Source organism: Balaenoptera physalus, assembly GCF_965194825.1.
Source record: "Balaenoptera physalus genome assembly, chromosome: 19".
In the NCBI taxonomy this organism is placed as follows: Eukaryota; Metazoa; Chordata; class Mammalia; order Artiodactyla; family Balaenopteridae; genus Balaenoptera; species Balaenoptera physalus.
Genome location: NC_138900.1, coordinates 66962248 through 66981233, shown reverse-complemented (window position 1 = coordinate 66981233; position 18986 = coordinate 66962248). Strand labels below are relative to the sequence as shown.

At 61.3% G+C, this 18986-nt stretch overlaps 2 protein-coding genes across 7 annotated transcripts in view; one reads left to right on the top strand and one right to left on the bottom strand.

Annotated features, from left to right (window-relative positions):
- ZNF469 (zinc finger protein 469) overlaps positions 1–18986 on the bottom strand; it is a 285469-nt gene that overhangs the window by 50631 nt on the left and 215852 nt on the right. For 2 of the 6 annotated variants that reach the window (XM_082436883.1, XM_082436882.1), the window contains exon 1: positions 2796–3103. The exons of 3 other annotated variants lie outside the window; for them this stretch is intronic. The gene's annotated coding sequence lies outside the window, so the exon portion shown is untranslated. Of the gene's footprint in view, positions 1–2418; positions 2504–2795; positions 3104–18986 lie in introns of those variants that run through there. One more of the 6 variants, XM_082436888.1, reaches the window with a different exon arrangement.
- LOC309648499 (uncharacterized protein) lies at positions 640–11224 on the top strand (the record flags this gene model as incomplete). The annotated part of the gene is made up of 6 exons (XM_082437118.1): positions 640–701; positions 859–963; positions 1370–1425; positions 9386–9509; positions 9801–9921; positions 10366–11224. 6 exons carry the CDS (start codon positions 640–642, stop codon positions 10651–10653), a joined length of 756 nt encoding a protein of 251 aa, XP_082293244.1. The 3' UTR covers positions 10654–11224.

Below are 18986 nucleotides of genomic sequence, written 5' to 3'. Positions count from 1 at the left end.
AGAGGACGGGCTGGACCGTGGCTGTCTTTGAATGCTGGGCTCCAGCTCTAGCTCTGTCTGCAGCGGGCAGGAGAGTGGGCTGGTCATGTACTTTCCCAGCTCTCTTCCCCACCACGTATCTACAATGAACCAAAGCCAAGGTGGGCAGGCCAGCCGGGGTGGGCTGGGGAGGCGGGCCCACCGGGACCCAGGCTGCGTCCTGCCTTGGCTGCACGATGGTTCCCTACAACCTCCCTCTGTCCTGGACTTGCAGCTGGCACCTCGCACCCTTTCAAGTATTTTGCATCTTCCACACCCCTCCCACAGACCCCCTGGAGTCTCCGTGGCCCCGAGGGCAGTAACCACACAGCATCTGCCCACTCGGCATGCTTGCCTGTGCCCCGGCGCTCTGTCCCTCAGCCTGTCCCATGACGCCCTGAGAAGTCCCCCACTGTCCTGGTGACTTGCCCACACAGCCCGTGGACAGCTGTTTCTGGAGCCTGCGCTCTTGATCTGCACTGCCTTACCCCTCACTCTCAGCCCCTCCTTTTGGATGAGGAAGCAGAGGGTAACTGAATTCTTACAGTCAAAACCAACAGGGATGGGGTGGGGCTTGGCTCGGAAGTCTCAGGGCTCTGGAGGAAGCAGAAGTGTGAGCCGATGTCCAGGAGCACATGTGTCTTTGGCACCATCAATGGTTGCAAGGTTCCAGAAGAAAGGAGGTGAGGGCAGGTCTCTGTTTCCCGGCCACCCTGGTGCTCACAAATGTGAAGCCAGGTGGAGACCCGCTGACCTTCTCCCAGGGAGGGAGGCGGGAAGGTGCCTGGCCTGGAAGTTAAGTTGGAAAAGGCGCAGGCCCTGAAAAGAGGAGGCTAACAGGGGACATAATCTCTCTATTAACATTCTGCAGAGGCAACCGCGTGTGAGAGTTAACCCAAGTGTGCTGCCCCCGGATGACAGGACTGGAGCTGACAGAAACCACAGGTAGGAGGCTTTCTGCTCTACTTGCAGCAGAGCTTTCTTGGAACCCTTCGGCGGATTTCAGGGGTGGGACCTGGCTGCTGTGACGGGAGTGAGTTCCCCGTCGCCGGGGGTATTCAAGCAGAGTCGGTGACCCAGAGGCAGGGTCTGGTGGAGACCGAAGCCCGGATGAGGGGGTTGAAGTTCATGACCTCTAAGTTCCCTCTGACCCTGAAATCCTGGGACTTGCTGCTTCCACACTGCCCGGGGTGGCAGCCAGCCAGGGGTTCAGGTGCGGGGCCACACATGCTTCACCAGGCTGAGACACTGTGCTTCCCAGGCTGAGACGCTGTAGGGGCCACGGTCCCCCTCGAGATGGCCTGGCCTTCCTATTTTCTTCAAACAGGATTCCCCCTCTTCCTCCTCACAGGGAGGCTCCTGGCAGGCTCTGCCCCGTGGTTCCGGACCTGCCAGGCCGGGCACAAGGTACGCGAGGGCATGCCCTCCCAGGCCACTTTCTCAGAGGTGGCCCTGGCTGTCCTTCCTTAAACTGTAACTCCGCCCCACCTCCCCCCCACCAGCTCCCTGTCTGATACTGTCCCCGGCATTTTGCCTGTTACCTTGCCTGTTATCAGGAAGGCAGTGGTCTTTGCTGGGTCAGGGGATGCCTGGGACATTGTGGGACACTGTGAGGGCTCAATGCACATTTCCTCAACCAAGAGGCAGACGTGGAGCCCATGTGATGGAATGGAGAGGGGCTATCAGCCACTGCTGCTCACTAGCTGTGCTGCGCTGGCCCAGTTACCTAACCTCTCTGGCCCTCAGTTTCTTCATCTAGAATATGGGGCACCACCTAGCTCATGATATGAGGATCAACACAGTAACACGTGGCACAGTCCCTACACAGCAAATAGTGTCCGCTCAAGCACCAGTCCGGAAAGGGTTAAAGGCCTCAGCAGCTGCCACGGCGCAGGAGCCCCCCACCGCCGCCGCCGCTGCACCCAGAGGCCTGTCCCTCCGACCTCGTTGCCCTCACCCCCACCCCCGGGCGGACGGTGCAGGGGCAGGGTCTGGTGGCCGCGGGAAGTCCCCGCAAGCCCGGCTGGCCTTCCCTTCCGGCCGCCGCCGTGCGGCGCCGCGTCCCCACGGGTCCCTCTGGCCCGGTTCCCTCGGCGCGCCAAGCCAGCCAGGGGCGCGGGCCGGGTTGGGGCGCCGCGTGGCCTCCCCCCGCAGGAGCACAGCGACGCGGAGCCCCCCGGTCGGAAAGACCCCACCCCGCTCCGCGCGCTGCCTCCGCCGCAGTGTCCGAGTGCCACGGGGCCAGCACGCCCGGGGGCGACCCAGAGGAGGCAGCGGCCCGGCTCGGGGACCAACTGCTGCGATCCAAAATGAATGGCCGGCCCACGGCCGCTCGCGCCCCCCTCCCGGCCCCCGCTCCCCGCAGTCCGGCCCGGCGGCTCCCAGCTCCCCGGAACCCACCGCTCGGCGGCCACTTGGGCTGCACTTTGCAAAGTGTCCCGCGGAGCTGGCCCAAGCTCTGTCAAGGGCGCCGGACAGGGCTGAGGCCAGGCGGCACGGCCGCGGCCCCCGCCGAGCCCCCGGCGCGCCCCGGCGTCTGCGGCGCTGCACGTCCCGGGCCGGGAGCGAGGTCGGGGCAGCCGGGCCGCGGAGCAGCGAGGGCCGGGAGGGTCCGTCCGGCCCCGCCGGGGCGCGCCACCGAGGGCGCGGGGACGCGGCGGGGAGCGGGCAGCCAGGTGACCCCGGGGGCCAAGCCCCGAGTCCCTCCGGAGCCACCCGAGCTAGTGCCCCTGCCCGGGAGCCGCGGGCGGCGCGGGGCGCGGCGCGTCCACACTCACCTCCCGCTCCGAGGGCCCCGCGCCGCTCGCCGCGCTGGCGGATGCGAACGAGCTCCCGGAACGGCAGCGGCGGCTGCCGGCTCCCGGCCCGCGCGCAGCGCTCTGCGGCGCGGAGGCGCAGTCCTCATCCCTGACCGCAGGCCCGCCCGGGCCGCGCAGCGCTCTGCCCCTCCGGGGCGGGGTGGGGAAAGGAGGAAAGCAACCTCCACCCGCTTCCCAGGTCGGGCCGCGCGGGCCAAGTCCTCTCCAAACAAGCTCCCGGCAGCCGGCTGGTGCTCCGGAGGGCCGCGGGGTCTGCCCCCAGGCAACCGCGGCGGCTTCAGTTACAAACTTTGCTCCCCACCCCCGCCCCCCACCCCGCTATTTTTAAGCACCGCTCTTCCTAGGTATTTGTTTCAGGGGGATCCACCCTAGTGATGGGGGTCCTGATGGGTAAGGTCCATAAGCCAGCAAACCTTACCCAGGCCCCCTGGCAGCCCACCCCAAAACTGGCAGGGCTTGCTGCTGCTCGGAGGCAAAGGCTGGATTAGCACGACTTCCCAAACTGGCGGCGTGAGTGTACCCATGTGGTTTCCAATCGCTCCCCTCTCTCCATCCCCGCCGGGCCTCCTCTCCAGCCCTCACCTGGTACCTGCCCGGTAAACATTTCCCCCTGTGCCTCTGGCGGGGAGGATGAGTGGTGGGGGGGGGGGGCACACCACTGTCGCTTTGCACCTGCTTGGGGAACTTCAGCTGGAGGTCTCTCCACGCCTCGAAGGTGGGAGTTGATGGTCCCTAAAATCATAGTGCCTTGGCTCTGGGCCCCCGCCGCGTCCAGCCTCTGGCCTGCCCCAGACTGGAACACAGATGGTGGGGAGCTGGAACCATGCAGGTTCCTAGAGCCGGAGGGACCCTAACAGGTCAGCTGCTCAGTGGTTCATTCACAAATGAGGACATCCAGGCCCAGAGAAGGCAAGGGATCTGCCCAAAGCCACACAGCCCGGTGTGTGTGACACAGCCTATCCTGGGGCAAGCAGGAGCGAGAGGCTGGTCCCTGGTGTGGACATGTGGGTCCTTCAAGGTCAGGGGGCAGCCCTCACGGGGGGCGTCCACCAACAGATGCAGCCCCTCCCCACTTTAGACAAACCAAGGCACGGGCTTAGGGCACTTCTGAGAAGTGAAATTGAGGGGAATTCTTCACTTTACAGAAAGGCATCCTTTCAGAACTAGTCGTCTGAACCACGTTCCCCCTGAGAGTGCTGCCAGCCCTGCTCCGACTACAAAGTTCAAGTTTCACACCCTCTTAGGAACACCTTTATTATGTAAAGCAAGGTATAGGTAACACAGGGCCTTTGGCCCAGAATCCTGCACACGGGTGTGGAAATGAGGGACTGGGTCGCCCGGTCCGCCTGTGGCCTATGGTTTTGCACCAGTGGTCGAGCGCTGAGCTCTGCATGTACAATTCACACATAAGCAGCTAAAACACACGGCGAATCAAAGCTGATTTTCCTATGGCTGCTCGTTACAGCGTCTGAGGAGGTTCCAGAAATTCCTGCCAGTTGTCTTGAAAACTTGACTTGAGCAAGGGGCTAGGGGCTCAGAGGCCCCGCCTCCTGGCCCTGCTGGCGCTCAGGGGCTCCGAGCCTCAGCTCACATTTCCGTGGCATCATTCTGGGCCTCAGGGTCCTGGGATCGCCCTCTCCATGGAAAGCGGCACAGGAAGGGGCTAAGAAACCCCCTCCAGTTAATCGGTATTTCAATCAGTTGGTTTCCTAAAGTTTCTAATGCCGGGGGTCCCCTGGCTCAGACAAAGTTCCCAGAAGGTATTTCCTTCCTGATCCTTCCTAATGGGTCTATTCTTGTTTCTAAGAAAGGCCACAGTTTCAGAGCTCACCCGTGTGTGTGTGTGTGTGTGTGTGTGTGTGTGTGTCCAGCGTGGTACACCCGCGCACCCCTTGTGTGAGAAGCGCTCTCTCTCTCTCACGAGTGTGCGGAAGCAACAGAGGCCCTCGCTCCGCGCCGCCGCTGTGAGCACAGTCCCAAGAGCTGGTGCACAGGCGCTGCACGAGTGAATGAATCTGACTACCCTAGGAGGTAGCCTACCACCCTCCCCATCTCACAGGGGGGCTTAGGACACGCCCAAGGCCGCGCGGCGCGCCTCTCCTGCTCCAGGGCCACCAGGCCGCGCGGCGCGCCTCTCCTGCTCCAGGGCCACCATCCCACACAACTGGGAGCCCAGCCTTCCAGGCTGGCGACTCTGGACAGCCCCCAAGCCCCCGCCCCAATCCTCCAAGCGCACCTGCTTGGGCGTGAAACCCAGCGCTTCTCAGTCGGGGGGCTGCTATGACAACCATCAGGCAGACACCAGAGATGTTACTGAACCTCCTGCGAAGCTCAGGTTGGCCCCAAAACGAAGGATTACTGGGCAGTACCGGGGGTGAAAACCCCGGGGCCAGCGGCCTCCAGGCGGTCGGTGATCTAGGCCTCTGGGTCCCAGAGCCTCCTCTTCCTCCTCACTGCCCCCTCAGCTGGACGTGGAGCTGCAGCCCCCTGCCCAGGAAGAGCTGCCCGACAGGACACCCCCGTGGGGCTCTGTGGAGGGGGCGCGGCCGGCAGGGTCTCCTCCATGGGAGGCCCAGCTTCTGCCTTGAGAAGCAGCAGAGCTGGAAGCTTCCCAGCTGTACCAAGCCTCCACTCTCCGAGAGGAGACAGCCTCGCAGGGGTGCTGACCCGACCTGCCCAAAGTCACAGACACAGAGCCCGGCTCTCCCACTGCCCGTCTGTCCCCTCGCTGCCTGCCACTGGCCACCCCCAAGGGGCAGAGGCTCCCTGGGCCCCCCGCGTGCGCTGGGAGAGCCAGTCAGCTCCTGAGTCATCCCCTAACTTCTGCCTGATGTCAAAATGAAACCGCGGACCCAAAGCCAGAGCAGGGGCGGGAGGAGTGAAACCTCCAGCAAATTCCAGGGGTTAGTGTCACATGGCCGTTCCAGCTTGACACTGACGGTGCCTGGCATGTGGACACCCATCCGTCCAGGCAGCCTCCCGCCTCGAAAGTGATGCCCACCCCTGCCCTGAGGGTGGGTCCTCTCCAGTGGGGTCCCCGAGGACGAGGCCCTCGTCCCTGGGAGACGAGACCTCAGACCTCGGACCAGGCCTGTGGCTGTGACATGCCGGGTCGGGTGTTTCAACCCTCCTGGAGTTTTCCCGGCAACTGTCACCTGCCATCTTGGGCTCCTTAGCCCCCTTTGCTGGATGGGGAGACTGAGGCTGGAGGAAGCAGGGGGCCCACCTAAGGACACAGGAGTTCGTGGTAGAGCCTGTCCCATCGCTGACTGCCTCTGCCTGCCGCTGGCCTCCTGGCCGAGTCCAGGGTGAGGGCGTGGTGGCAGGCGGCTGCCTGAGCCCTGGGAGCCCGCTGCCAGCCTCACAGAGATGCCTTCTGGGCGCCCCTCACTTCTTCAGGGGTCCTGCTGGTTAATGGGGGAGTGTGGATTTGGTGGCTCTTGGGCCCCGTCCCATGAAGAGCCTCTTCGGCACGAACGCAGCAAACATCGACGTATATGGAACCCAAGACCTGCCCAGGAAGGTGTGCCCTGTGCACCGTCCCTGTGGGCTCCAAGGAACCCACGTTACGGACATAATGTTGGCAGAATTTGCCAAATAGTCCGTGAACTCAGAGAGGCTGGCAGAGGCAGGCCTGGCCTCTGTCCCCCACTGTGCCCTGCCAGCTGTGTGTCCTTGCGCAAGTCAGCAACCTCTCTGAGTTTCTGCCTCCTGGTGTGGGAGGTGGCAACAGGGATGCCCACCACTGGGGAGGATTTGAGAGGCTGGGAGGGCAAAGCAGGACCCGTGGGGCGGCGGGGCAGCCCCAGCTCCTCCAGACAGTGGCCGGGGGTCGCTGAGCTGTTGGACATAGTAGCGGTGTCCAAGGGAGGAGGAGCAAGTGGTCCCAGGACATGAGGGACCCTGATGGCCCCTCGGCCCTTCAGGCACCCGGGGGCAGGGCCTACCTACAAGCCTCCTTCCTGACATCAGGGAAAAAAAATCCAGGCTCTAGAGGACATTAAGGAAAGTACAAAATGGAAATGAATCAGTCTTTATCCATAAAGCGTGGCGTGAGCTTTCCTGCCCCAGTGCAGCTCAGGTCCCCAGCAGGCATGCGTAAAAGCTGCTTTGATGAGCTGTCTGGGGCCTTTGCGGGGTCTGCTGTGATGGGGGTGGGTCCCCCAGCGAAGGTGGGGGGGGAGGGAGGGGGAGGGCGGGAGGCCTGAGCGGTGGCCGCGCGGGTGGGGCCAGAGCAGAGGCAGCCGCTTTCCAAAGAGACATTCCAGACTGACGGTGGCGTGACTCAGACACCCGCCTGGAGCGCGATTGTCTCCGCCTGTCTCCCTGTCTTCCCAGTGGCCCCGTTTGTGAGCACAGAGAGGGAGAGGAGAGGGCGCTCTTCCCGAGGAGGGTGCCACACGCAGACACAGGCACACCCCCCCGCCACACGCCACGCACAGCCCCGCGCTCTCCCACGTGGGGGCTGCACGCCGCTGGGCCCGGCGGGGCTCCAGCCCAGGCCGAGGGACCCAGGACTCGGCGGAGGGTTGGGCCTGCAGGACTTCCCGAGGCAGACCCTCCCAGGTCCTGACAGCTCTGCTAATCCCCTCCTTGCAGCACCAGCCCCTCCGCCTCCAGAAAGACCTCCGTGCCCTGCCCACCGGCTCAGGACTCCCGTCTCTCCCGGGCTCCGCCCAGCAGGGCAGCAGGCAGCTGGTGGCCCAGGTCCAAACCCCAACCCCGCCATCTGCCAGCCACGTGGCCCGAGCCTCAGTTTCCCCATCCCCAACCCCGCCATCTGCCAGCCACGTGGCCTGAGCCTCAGTTTCCCCAACCCCAACCCCGCCATCTGCCAGCCACGTGGCCCGAGCCTCAGTTTCCCCATCTGCCGCCGTAAGTCCGACTCGCTCATGGAGGTGCTGGGCCCCGCGGGCGGCTCTTCAGCACCCGACATTCTCAGCCTGAACATCCCGAATTCAGCCTCTCGCAGGCCTTCAATACGGGAATCCTTCTAATGAAAAGAAAACAGAGGTGGCGGAGACCAGCCGGCCGGCCGAGGTAACCCAAGCCAGCGGCCTGGGGCATGAATGGGCCCTTTCATGGGGCGGCCACAGAACGAGGGCCTGGGGTGGAGATCACCGCGTTCGGCCCAAGGAATGGCAGTGCCCGGGGCAGGCCCGGGGCAGGGAGGAGACGGACCGTGGCCTGCAGCCCCGGCCTCGGGGCCTCGGGGCCTCCGGGCCCAGCCTCCTCCCCTTCCCCGTCCTGGACGCCCCCCTGACACCCAGCCTGGCTGCAGGAGAGGAGCCAGCCGTCCCCCGTCCAAATGCCACTGTCCTTGTTTTTCTCCTATAATTATGTCTCCGAGGGCTAACTACAAATTTACATTTCGCTCAGGTCGGTCATTTATCTGGAGCCTGCGAGGAAGGCCCCGGCTGTAAAAGGCGCATTCATGTGTGTTTTGGTGTTGCTCGGGGTGACCGGCCGCGGCGCGCGGACACAACTGGCCCTTTTAGCCGGGGCGGCTGTAGGAGCAGCGGCGCCCTCACCGCCTGGCCTGTGCAAACGCCTCCATGCCACTGGCCATGAATGACTTCAGTGTACAGAGGTTTTCTTTTTCCATACCTGGCCACCAGAACGTCCAACATTCTTCTAGAAAAAATGTGGCAAGGTCCCTGGGATCGTTTTCTCTCCAAATGGCTGATCCATCCCAGTCTGGCCCCGACACAAGCCAGCTCTTCTTCCACTTCATGACGTGAAAGAAAAATCGTGCTTCCGTTTTTGCCACCTGCTGTGATGGCCCCAACCATAGTTCCCTCTGACTTCCTGGGGGCGAAGGTCAGCGATGAGGCATTCCTCCTGGGTCTTTGAAGAGACATGGCGGGCTGGCGTGGGCCAGCCTGCAGGGGCAGGTGGCCCCCGTCTGGGTGCAGAGCCGGCGGGCCTGGGTCTGGGACCAGCCCAGGGAGCAGGTCCCTCTCTGGACGCCAGTGGATGTTCAGGCAGCCCTGGGCCTGGGCACAGCCGTCCCTGATGTCCCCGCGTGTCCCTGCCAGGCACGGTCAGGACGCTGCCTCTCCTCCCCGGGGGCCATGCCTGTCATGGACGCCTCCTCAGGGGAGGCCAGGATAGGAGGGAACACGCTGGGTAGGTGGGTGGGTGACCTGACCTCAGCTCGGTGTGCGTGTGTGACCGTGTGTCCGAGTGTGTGTGTACATGCACATGCGATTGTGTGTACGTGTGTACAGGCATGTGTTAGGGGAGGTGTGTTCCTGAGTGTGGGTAGGTGTGTGTTTACACATGTGAGGAGCATGTGTATGAGAGTGCATGTGCATATGTGAATGTGCATATATATCCACGACTATGCATGAATACATGTGTGTCAGTGTGTGTATGTGCGTGTGCATGCTTGAGTGTGTGTGAGAGTGTGTACACGTTTATGTGAGAGTGCATGTATATTCAAGAGAGTATGTGTACACGTGTGTCTGTGTATATGTGCACGTGTGTGCATGCCCACGTGTGTGAGTGTGTGTGTGTGCGCTCACACCTACTCTTCTGGAACTCAGGATCCCTGAACCAGAGGCCGGGCCTGCTCCCCTGCTTGCCACCCCCCACCCCCTGTGCCTGCAGCAGGGCCAACGCCCAAGAACACTCGTATCTGCGGAGAAGTGAACCAGCAAAGTGTGTACTGTGAGTGTGTCCCCGACGGCTCCTCTCGCGGCTGACCCCGCGAGGATTTCCTCCGCTCACCCATCTCGCTGGGACCGCGCCCACGCCAGTGAGGGTCCAGAGGTGCTGAGCGGCAGCAGTGCGGGCTCCGGGTCACACCCAGGCCCGCCTCTTCCTTCCACCCTGTGCTCGGCTTCCCTGCCCCGTCCCCGTGGCTGCGTGCGAGCACTAGTGGACGGTACCTCGCATGGCCGCCATCAGTGACTTTCCTGCCTGACTTACTTCCCCATCACGCTCCCCCGTTGCCCACAGTGGTCGTGACTCAGGACAGCCCGACAGCGATCCCCCCGCCCCCTTCTTCCCAGGACCTGCCCCGAGTCTCCCAGCCGGAGCCCCACCTCCAGCCCCTGCGTCGGCAGCGGGAGCCCAGCACGTGAGTGTGGGGACGTGCGGAGCCCAGGGCCCCGGCCCTGCAGACACCTTTCACAATGGCCAGGGAAGATCAGTTCAGCTCCCGCATCGCCTGGCCCTCCCTTCCTGTCCAGGCCTCGGTCACCAGGGTCCACCCGGGACACACTTCCACGAAGGGCTGGACCCTCCCTGGCGGCCTGCCAAGCACAGCGGCTTGAGCAGTGGGCTTTGTGGGCAACACGTGGGCCCGAGCACAGGGCGGGCAGTGGAGAGGCCTTCTCGAGTGGACCCTCGGTAGCCCAGGCGCCCCCCTGACGCCCAGGCTGCACACTGGGGGGCAGGAAGCACGGCCCTGCGGCTGCGGCCTGACTCCAAAGAGGCCTCGCGTCCTCAGGCTCCTCACACCCCCAGGTCCCCCCGGTTCCGAGCCTCGGACCCCAGCATGACCACTACTCCTTGCCCACAGCTCTCCGCCACGTCCTGCCCGCCGGCCTCCAGCTGGCCCCGCACCCCGCCCCTCCCCCTGTGGTGCCAGCCTGCGGAGAGCGCAGAAGGCTTACCTGGGACTCCATCCCCAGGGCACCCCCTTCCTCAGGAGGACCTGGGGGGGCTACGGAGCCTCCCGGGGGCAAAGCGAACCGCGGGAGTGCGGCCTCGCTCTGGCCTCCTCCGTCATCGCGGGGAGAACCTGGCCCCCCGCCCCGAGCTGTGCCGTCTGCATCGGGGCCACAGGCGGTGGTTTGTGTTCACGTGAAATAAAGTAGGCGTTCACTTGCCAGCTGTGCTCGCCCCATTCCCAATGCTCAGCGGCCACGTGTGGCCGAGGAGCTGGGCCGACAGCGGGACAGCACGCCCACCATCGCAGGAAGAACCATGGGGCCTGCCGGCCGGAAGGTGTGCACGTGGCGGGCCCGACAGGCGTTAGGGAGATCCGAGCAGCGCATTCTAGTCAGCGGCCCCGTTTCCTCTTCCCACTGTATCTTGTAGAATCAGCAAAAAGCCAGTCACGCACCTACCCAACCCTGTGCTTCACCAAACGAAGCCACCGCCTCCCCTTTGGGCCCCAGCCCTTCCGACGGCATCGGATGGAAAGGGCAGGAGCAGGGCCAGCCCAGCACCCGGGGTGACGTCACCAATCAACCGGGTGCCCCTCCCCCCAGTCCTTCTCAACCTCCCAGGCAGCCCTTCCACGGAGGGGCGTGGGTATTGGACACCTGCTCACACCTGGGCCGAGGCTGTCACCCGGCCAAGGCCCTCCAAGACCTGACTTGGGCGAGCAGATCACCTGACCGCTGCCTGCGCGGTCCTGGTACCCTGCGCACGCGACGTCGGTGGGAATGCAGTGGTTCCTGCCCTCCGGGGCGGTCACTGCCAGGTGCTGACTCAGATAAACAGGACGTTCACGTGTCGTGCAGGCTCTGGAACACACGGGGCACCGTGCCCGGCTCACCCTGCACGTGGTGAGCCTGCACAACTCCCCGGGCTCGAGTGCAGCCGCTCCAACTCAGCGGCATCCCAGGCCCGGCACAACCCCACATGGTGTTTGCTACCGAGAGTCTAGCTGTTCAGGGTTGCAAAGGTGGGTTAGTGTCAGTAATGGAACAACTCATTGCAAAAACATCCAGGACATCATGGGTGGGGTGGTCTTTCTAAAACATGGACTCCGTCGCGTCACGCCCCTGCTCACAGGCCGCTCGTGGCTCCCTAGTGCCCGTAGGACAACACGTACTCTCAGCTGTAGACTCAAGGCCTTTTGCCGCCAGGGCCAAGCGCATCCCGGACTCAGTGCCTTCCCTCCTCTCTGCCTTTCCCACCCCAACTCAGGCCACACTGAGCTGCTACACGTCACCCTAAACACCCCTGCGTCTCCCCCACCTCACTCTGCATTTCCTCACCTCCTGCCAACTTTGCCAGCCCAGCAAACTCTTATTCATCCTCCAAGACCCACACAAGAAGTCCCCTCCTCCATGAAGCCTTCTCGTAGACCCTTAGATTGTGGCACGCATACACCACACTGTGCATCAGTCTCCCCCCTGGGCCTTATTCATGTTCGCACACCTCACACCTCAGCTCCATACGTCCACAGTGGTCTAATTCTGTCCTTTCATTCTTCACCACACAGTCGTCCCTCAGCCTGGGATGCTCTCTTCTCTGTCACTTGAAGCCCCTTCTCTCTTTTAAACCTCTTCAGGATGTACTGCACCCTCTCCAGGGAGCCATCTGTGCTTAACACAGTGTGACTATGTGACACGGGCAATTGTACAGAGCATCCGAGGACGGCAGTGCCAGAAAGACTCTTGGGGATGGTCTGGTCCAGCCTCTTCATTTTACAGGTGAAGAAACAGAGGCCCAGAGAGGGAGAGACAGCTGGGGCCCGGCTGGGGAGGGAATAGCTCTCCCGGGGCTTCATGCTCTGCATCGAGCCCAGAGGAGCCCCCTGCACGGCCTCTCCCCAACCCCCAGGCAGGGCTGCAAGGCTGACAGGCCCTGTCCTGCTCTGCTCACTCTCCAGGCGTCTTTGCTTCATTTTACTGCCCCCAAACCTCCTTACACATGCCCAGCGCCACAGTGAGACACCTCCACGATCTGTGCACCAGGCAAACTGTGACTGTGGGCAGTGGAGGAGGGCAGCCCTGCCGCTCACCAGCTGTGGGACTTCAGACACCTGCTATTTTCTGAGCCCCAGGTTTCTCCTTCGAAAATGGGGATAACACACATTGGTTGTCAGGATGATTCAAGGAAATGACGTTTGTAAAGTGCCTAAGAAAGAGCCTGACACAGAGCCAGTGGACTGCCACCATCGTTGTGATGTGATGATGGTGGTGATGGTGATGGTGATGGTGGTGATGATGAAGGTGATGGTAATGGTGATGGTGGTGGTGATGATGGTGGTGATGATGGTGGTGATGATGAAGATGATGGTGATAATGGTAATGATGGTGATGGTGGTGGTGGTGGTGATGATGGTGATAATGGTAATGATGGTGGTGATGGTGATGATGATGGTGGTGATGATGGTGATAATGGTAATGATGGTGATGGTGGTGATGGTGATGGTGGTGATGATGATGGTGATAATGGTAATGGTGGTGATGGTGATGGTGATGATGATGGTGGTGATGGTGATGATGGTGATGGTGACGGTAGTGATGCTGGTTGCGATGGTGATGATGGTGATGATGATGAAGGTGATGGTGATGCTGGTGGTGGTGATGGTAGTGATGCTGGTGGTGGTCGTGATGATGGTGGTGATCATGGTGATGATGATGGTGGTGACGATGAAGGTGACGGTGGTGGTGATAATGGTGGTGATGATGGTGGTGATGATGAAGGTGATGGTGGTGGTGGTGGTGGTGATGATGATGATGGTGGTGGTGGGATGATGGTGATGATGGTGGTGATGATGAAGGTGATGGTGATGGTGATAATGGTAATGATGGTGATGGTGGTGATGGTGATGGTGGTGATGGTGACGGTGATAATGGTTATGATGGTGATGGTGGTGGTGGTGATGATAATGATGGTGGTGACGGTAGTGATGCTGGTGGTGGTGGGATGATGGTGTTGATGGTGGTGGTGATGGTGATAATGGTAATGATAGAGATGGTGGTGGTGGTGATGATGATGGTGATGATGATGATGGTGGTGGTGGGATGATGGTGATGATGGTGGTGGTGGTGGTGGTGATGGTGATGATGGTGGTGATGGTAGTGATGCTGGTGGTGGTGGGATGATGGTGATGATGATAAAGATAACGGTGATGGTGAAGATGATGTTTTCACTGCCTCCAAATTTTCTCCTTAAAGGAATGCTCCTGTTTTCTGCCTTCCCTGCTTGTGACACAGAACTTCACAGATGTGATGATCTCTGGGTGGGTGGCAGGTACGGGACTGTGGGTGAGAGGAGAGCTCTCAGTGGCAGGAACACACCCATGTCCTGAATGATGTCACCTACATCACCTCGCCTCCTGGGCTCTGGTTTCTCCATCTGTGAAACAATGAGGTTGAACTGGGTGATTCCTAAAGGGTCCTTCTGGGTTTAAGCTTTTCTGACACAGTTTTTGTCTTACAGCAAGTGGTTTTGCAAGGATACTTCCTCCTCCTTCAGATATTTATATTTTCTGCCATCATTTCAACAAAGCCTGTCTTGGTGGTGCCTTTACCTGGACATCCAGCAACGAGCTGGCATTTGACATGCAGAGATACATACACACAGGGTTACTTCTGTGAGAGTGTGTGTGTGTGTGTGTGTGTGTGTGTGTGGGTGCACTCACACCCAGCAGACCCCCGACATCCCAGCATGCAGACACCAATGCCTCCAAGACCCACAAATTCAGCACAGCAAATGCACTGACTTCACCGAGAACAAACAATCAAGCTCCGGTGTGGCTCCTGGGTGGCTGGTTAGGTTCACCCATAGTTACACCTCCTGGGAAGGGCGGGGACAGGAGCACCGCACCCCCAAAGCCGCACCCACTCCAGTGGACCTGTGAACGCGAGTCGCTGGAGAGACGCGACTTTCCAGCACAGACCTAGGGGACTGGAGTGGAGCTCTGCTTCCAGGAAGCGTGGCTGGAGACCTTGAGCAAGTCGCCTCTCCGCTTGGAGCTCAGGTCTCCTCCTGTGCCCTGCGGGGACGGTCAGTCCTGCCCGGCCTCTCTCGAGATCATCGCGAGGACTGAACTGCTGGATTGTCAGGTCCCGTGTGAGCATGGGCTGATTTTCCAGGCGTGTGGTTGCACGCATTTTAGGGTAAGTTAGCGCCTGCGATCCCAGACCCCCTCCCAGGGCTGTGCTAGGGATGCAGGATGTCACGATGCTCAGTGCCCAGCCCACAGCAAGAGCTTCGAAAATTCATCTCCTTCTCCCCCTTCCACTCCCTCCTCCTCTCCCCCTCCCTCTTCATTATAATCATGATTATTAATTGTTATTCTACACAAAGCAAAGACATGCTTCAGGTAAAAAACACGGAAAGGGACCAGTGATGTCTTCAAATGGACACCACCAGCTCTTAGCTCGCTCCAGAGCGGATGCTTCTAAAACAGCCTACAGGTGGTGGTGGGGGTCTGAGGCCCCCGTCAGCACTGTCCTTGCTGTGAGTACTGGGGCTGAGGGGCTGCGGGTGCCGTGTGGCTGTCCCCTGGGGAAGCTTGTCTCGTCCCCATCCTGTCTTCCTGTGGCCAGGGCCTCCTGTGAGCTGCCTGCTTAAGGGGTATGTGGGCGGGGGTTGAGCAGAGGGTCCGGGGCCCGAGAACACGCAGAGTGTCCCTCTGTCCCAGGGCCCCGCGGGACAGGACACAGGGGACATTACTCTGGGCTGGCTCCGCCCCAGGCAGTGGTTTTGTTTTGTTTTTTTTTAAGCAGGAGACTAAATGTTTGAACACGTGCAGACACGTGTGATGGAGTGGCCGCAGGACCTGGGAGCTGGAAGCTGGGGGCACCGGGACGGGCGGGCGAACTCTCAGCGTCTTGCTGGGCTGAACTGTGCCCAGGCGGCCGCGGAGACGGGCCTCAGGGCTGTGCGTCTGAGGACCGGCTCACAGAGTGGATGTGGGTTGGAGGTTGTGGGGTTTGGAGGGACGTGATGGGGAGCTGCAGTCAGGGGAAGGGCCTTTGCTGCAGCTGCTCCAGTCCTGGCTCTGAGGCATCTTAGCTGTGACCCCCGCGAGCCACTCGGTCTCCAGGGACAAAGGAGTGAGCGGTACAGGAGGGCTTCAGGCGGCGGTGACAGTGTGCTGTGCAGCTGACCATCTAGCTTAGGTGGCCTGGGGCACGTTCTGAACGCCCTGGACCTAGTTCCCTCCTCGGGGTGACCATCCCCATCTCTGGAGGAGGGCTGGACACACGGGTTACAGCAGGAGAGGGCTGGGCTCCGCAGACACATGGGGACACCTGCCCTCTGCCCGGGACACAGCCAAGGAGACAGATGTCATCCCTGTCCTCACGGGATGACCGCCCCAGTGTCCACTCCCTGGAAGGGGTGGAGACCCAGGAGGGGTGGGTCCCGAGGTGCTCAGCCTGCAGTCACCTGAGAGCTGGGGTCTCAGGTCCCCTCTCTGAATCCTTCTCGAACCCGACAGAGCCCCTCTCGGAGCAGCTCGTAAGAGATCTCTGCAGGGAGACGCCTCTTTCATTCACCAAGAGAAAAGCAAAGTGTAGCGGAGTGAGTTGTGTCCCCCTGAAAGATATGCTCAAGTTCTCACTGCCATTACCCGTGAATGGGCCTTATTTGGAAACAGGGTCTTTGCAGATGTCATCAACTTAAGATGAGATCATGCTGGACTAGGGTGGTGATCCCAATAGCTGGGGTCTTTATGAAAACAGGGGGATTTGGACAGACTCAGGAAAAAGGGCCATGTGATCATGGAGCCCCCCGGAGCTGGAGGAGGCAGGAGGGACCCCCCCAGAGCCTCTGGAGTGAGCACGGCCACACGACACCTGGATTTGGGGCATCTGGCCCCAGAACTGTGAGAGGATACGTGTCTGTTGCTTTAACCCACCCAGTTCGTGGTGATTTGTTATGGCCGCCCTGGAAAACGCCGGCACCACCCGGGCACCAAGAAACAGGCGGTGACACAAACAGGCGACTTGAGGAAGAAATACCATGGCCGATGCACAGAACACGCTGCTTCCGTGAAGCACGGAGACATCAGTGATGTGACACCGCTGTTTTTCTTTAGCAAATTGTCAAAGATTTAAAACACACAGACTCTGCGAGTCTGGCCAGGGCATGCGACAGGGATAACTCACAGGGCTGTTTCCCAGACCCTTCTTCCCTTCCGTGAGTTCATCCTGGAAGCAGTCAGACCAGGCGAGGTGTGTCCTCCCCCCACCTCGTGATGTCTAAGGCGGACGTGATCTACATAAAAGCCGCGGTAGAGCCTGACGCCAGAAAGCACTGGAATCCCGCGTCCGCCGCCCAGGAAACTGTTCCTTCTGTGTCAGCGTGAAAAGCCGCTTACAAGAGACCTCGGTGCTAATTTTATGAAAAAGCAACGAGACCTATGTGCTCGGGGCACAGGAGCCTGCCGAGTCAGCAGTGGGCATCCCTGGGCTGGAGAATCAAGGGTAATTTTGAAATTTTCCCGTTCGGGTTTTTGCTGTAGTTTACAAACTTTGTGTAAAAAACAGGTATTATTTTTGAAACAGGAAAACAATGCAATTAAAAGCAGTGGCCTTGGCCCAAGAGCTCAAAGCCACCACCTGCTGGCCCGCTGGGGCTCAAGTTGGCGGCGGGGGGGGGTTCCCTGGGACGGAAGCAGACAGCTGTGGTTTCTGAGGGCGCGGCGGGAGCAGCTTGTTGTGACTATGCTGAAGTCCCTGAGGCTGGGGTCGATGGTCCAGCGTGGCTTCCGTGACTGCATAGCCCTCACCCCCCCAGCCCTGTGACAGCCCGCTTTGTCATCTGAGAGATGGGGTGGTGGGACTGTCACCCCATGGAACTGTCACAAGAATGCCCATGTGCTCGGGGAGTGCTATGTGAACTGGGCACCCCACCGCCAGATGAGGGTCTGGGCCCAGAGAGGCCAAGTGATTCACCCCAGGTCACACAGCAATGGGCTGTGGGCCAACATCAAACCCTACTTTGTCCGACCTCAATTCCCATGTTCTTTCCACATGGAGAAGTGGGAGAGGCGGCCTCACAGGTCCAGGTGTGGATGGGCGGCCCCCTGGACCTGCTGCACCGACCGCAGGCTGATTTGGAGCACCACAAGGGCCAGCTCGGCCCTGCCTACAGGCCGACGGTGTGGAGGGGCCCAGGGAAGAAGCAAGCAGGCCTGATCCCAAGGGCTGGATTTGCATGTCATTTGCATGCCAGACTGGACGGGGTCCCCCGATGGTGGGTGCAGGGCATGGCCTGGGAGGTGGGCTCCTGTGTGAAACGGCCAGGGAGGGACTCCTGAGGTCAGCTGACGTGTGGCCAGAGCCTGTGTGGGACTCAGTGTCACCGGCTCAGTGTTGGCTCCTGGATACTTGTTACCCGCCTGGGGTCAGCCGGACTGGGTCCTCTTGGAGGAAGTGCCACTGAGGCCAGGGGGGCGAGGTGACTTGTCTGAGGGTGCCCAGCAGGAAGTGGCCCCTGCTCCAGGAGAGACCGTCGGGCTGGACCTACCTGCAGGGAGGGCTTATTCCCCGGCGGGGGAGGGGGAATCCCTGGCCAGAGAGCTCCCTGAGGCTGGGCCACTCCCCACTCCCCTCAGAGGAGGAGAACGGTGGGGACAGGCCCTCAGGTTCAACAAGGAGCACAGCCACCGCTGAGGCCATGCTCTCTGGGCCACACGCTCTCCGGGCTGCTCCCAGCCAACGACCAAGCTCCACCCCAGGGGAAGCAGAGCCCGACGGCATCACAAAGCCTTCAAAGGCGATGGCAGAGCCGTCAGGCCTCTGAGACCGGGCAGGGGGCTCTGCTTTGCTGCTGGCGCGGGGCTGCGCCCATCCCCAGGGGAACCCTCCACAGACTCGCAAGCACACAGGGTCCTCGTCCCCACCGTCCTCCCCTCTCCTCCGTCCGTCAAGGCTGCCACGGGCTCCGGAGCCCGACCCAGAGGCCCGGCCATCTGTCCAGAAGGCCCAGGCCCTCGATGCCAAACCGCCTTCCTGGAGCAGAGGCGGGGTGAGCGCACAGGCCTGCTTGTGTCTGATACAAGCGCTGGATTGTTCTCTCTGCCCTCGTCGGCTATTATGCGGAGGCCAGTCCTAAAATAATATCGCATTTCCTCTCTCATCATTTGGACGGAGGATGTGCATCCGGGATCGAGCTGGATGGCGTGCTTTCATGTGCGGGCACCGGGGGCTTCCGTGCCACCTCCCAGGGGCTCCGTGCCGGCCGCGTCCCCCGAGTCCCCAGCGTGGGAGCTGCTCTGAGGGGGACACTGCTTGTGTTTTTTCATAAATACGTCTCTTGGAAAGTTGGTCTCTGCACCAGATTGTTGAGCATTCCAGACGGGGCCCCGGACCCCAGGGGCCGGAGCCAGTGACTGGCTGGTGACAGAGGGCAGGTCTGGCTCGAGAAGGCACCCCTGGGAGGTGGTGGCGCCTCGCGCGTGCTAGGTACTCAGCACCCACTCGGGTGGACCCGGCACAGGGG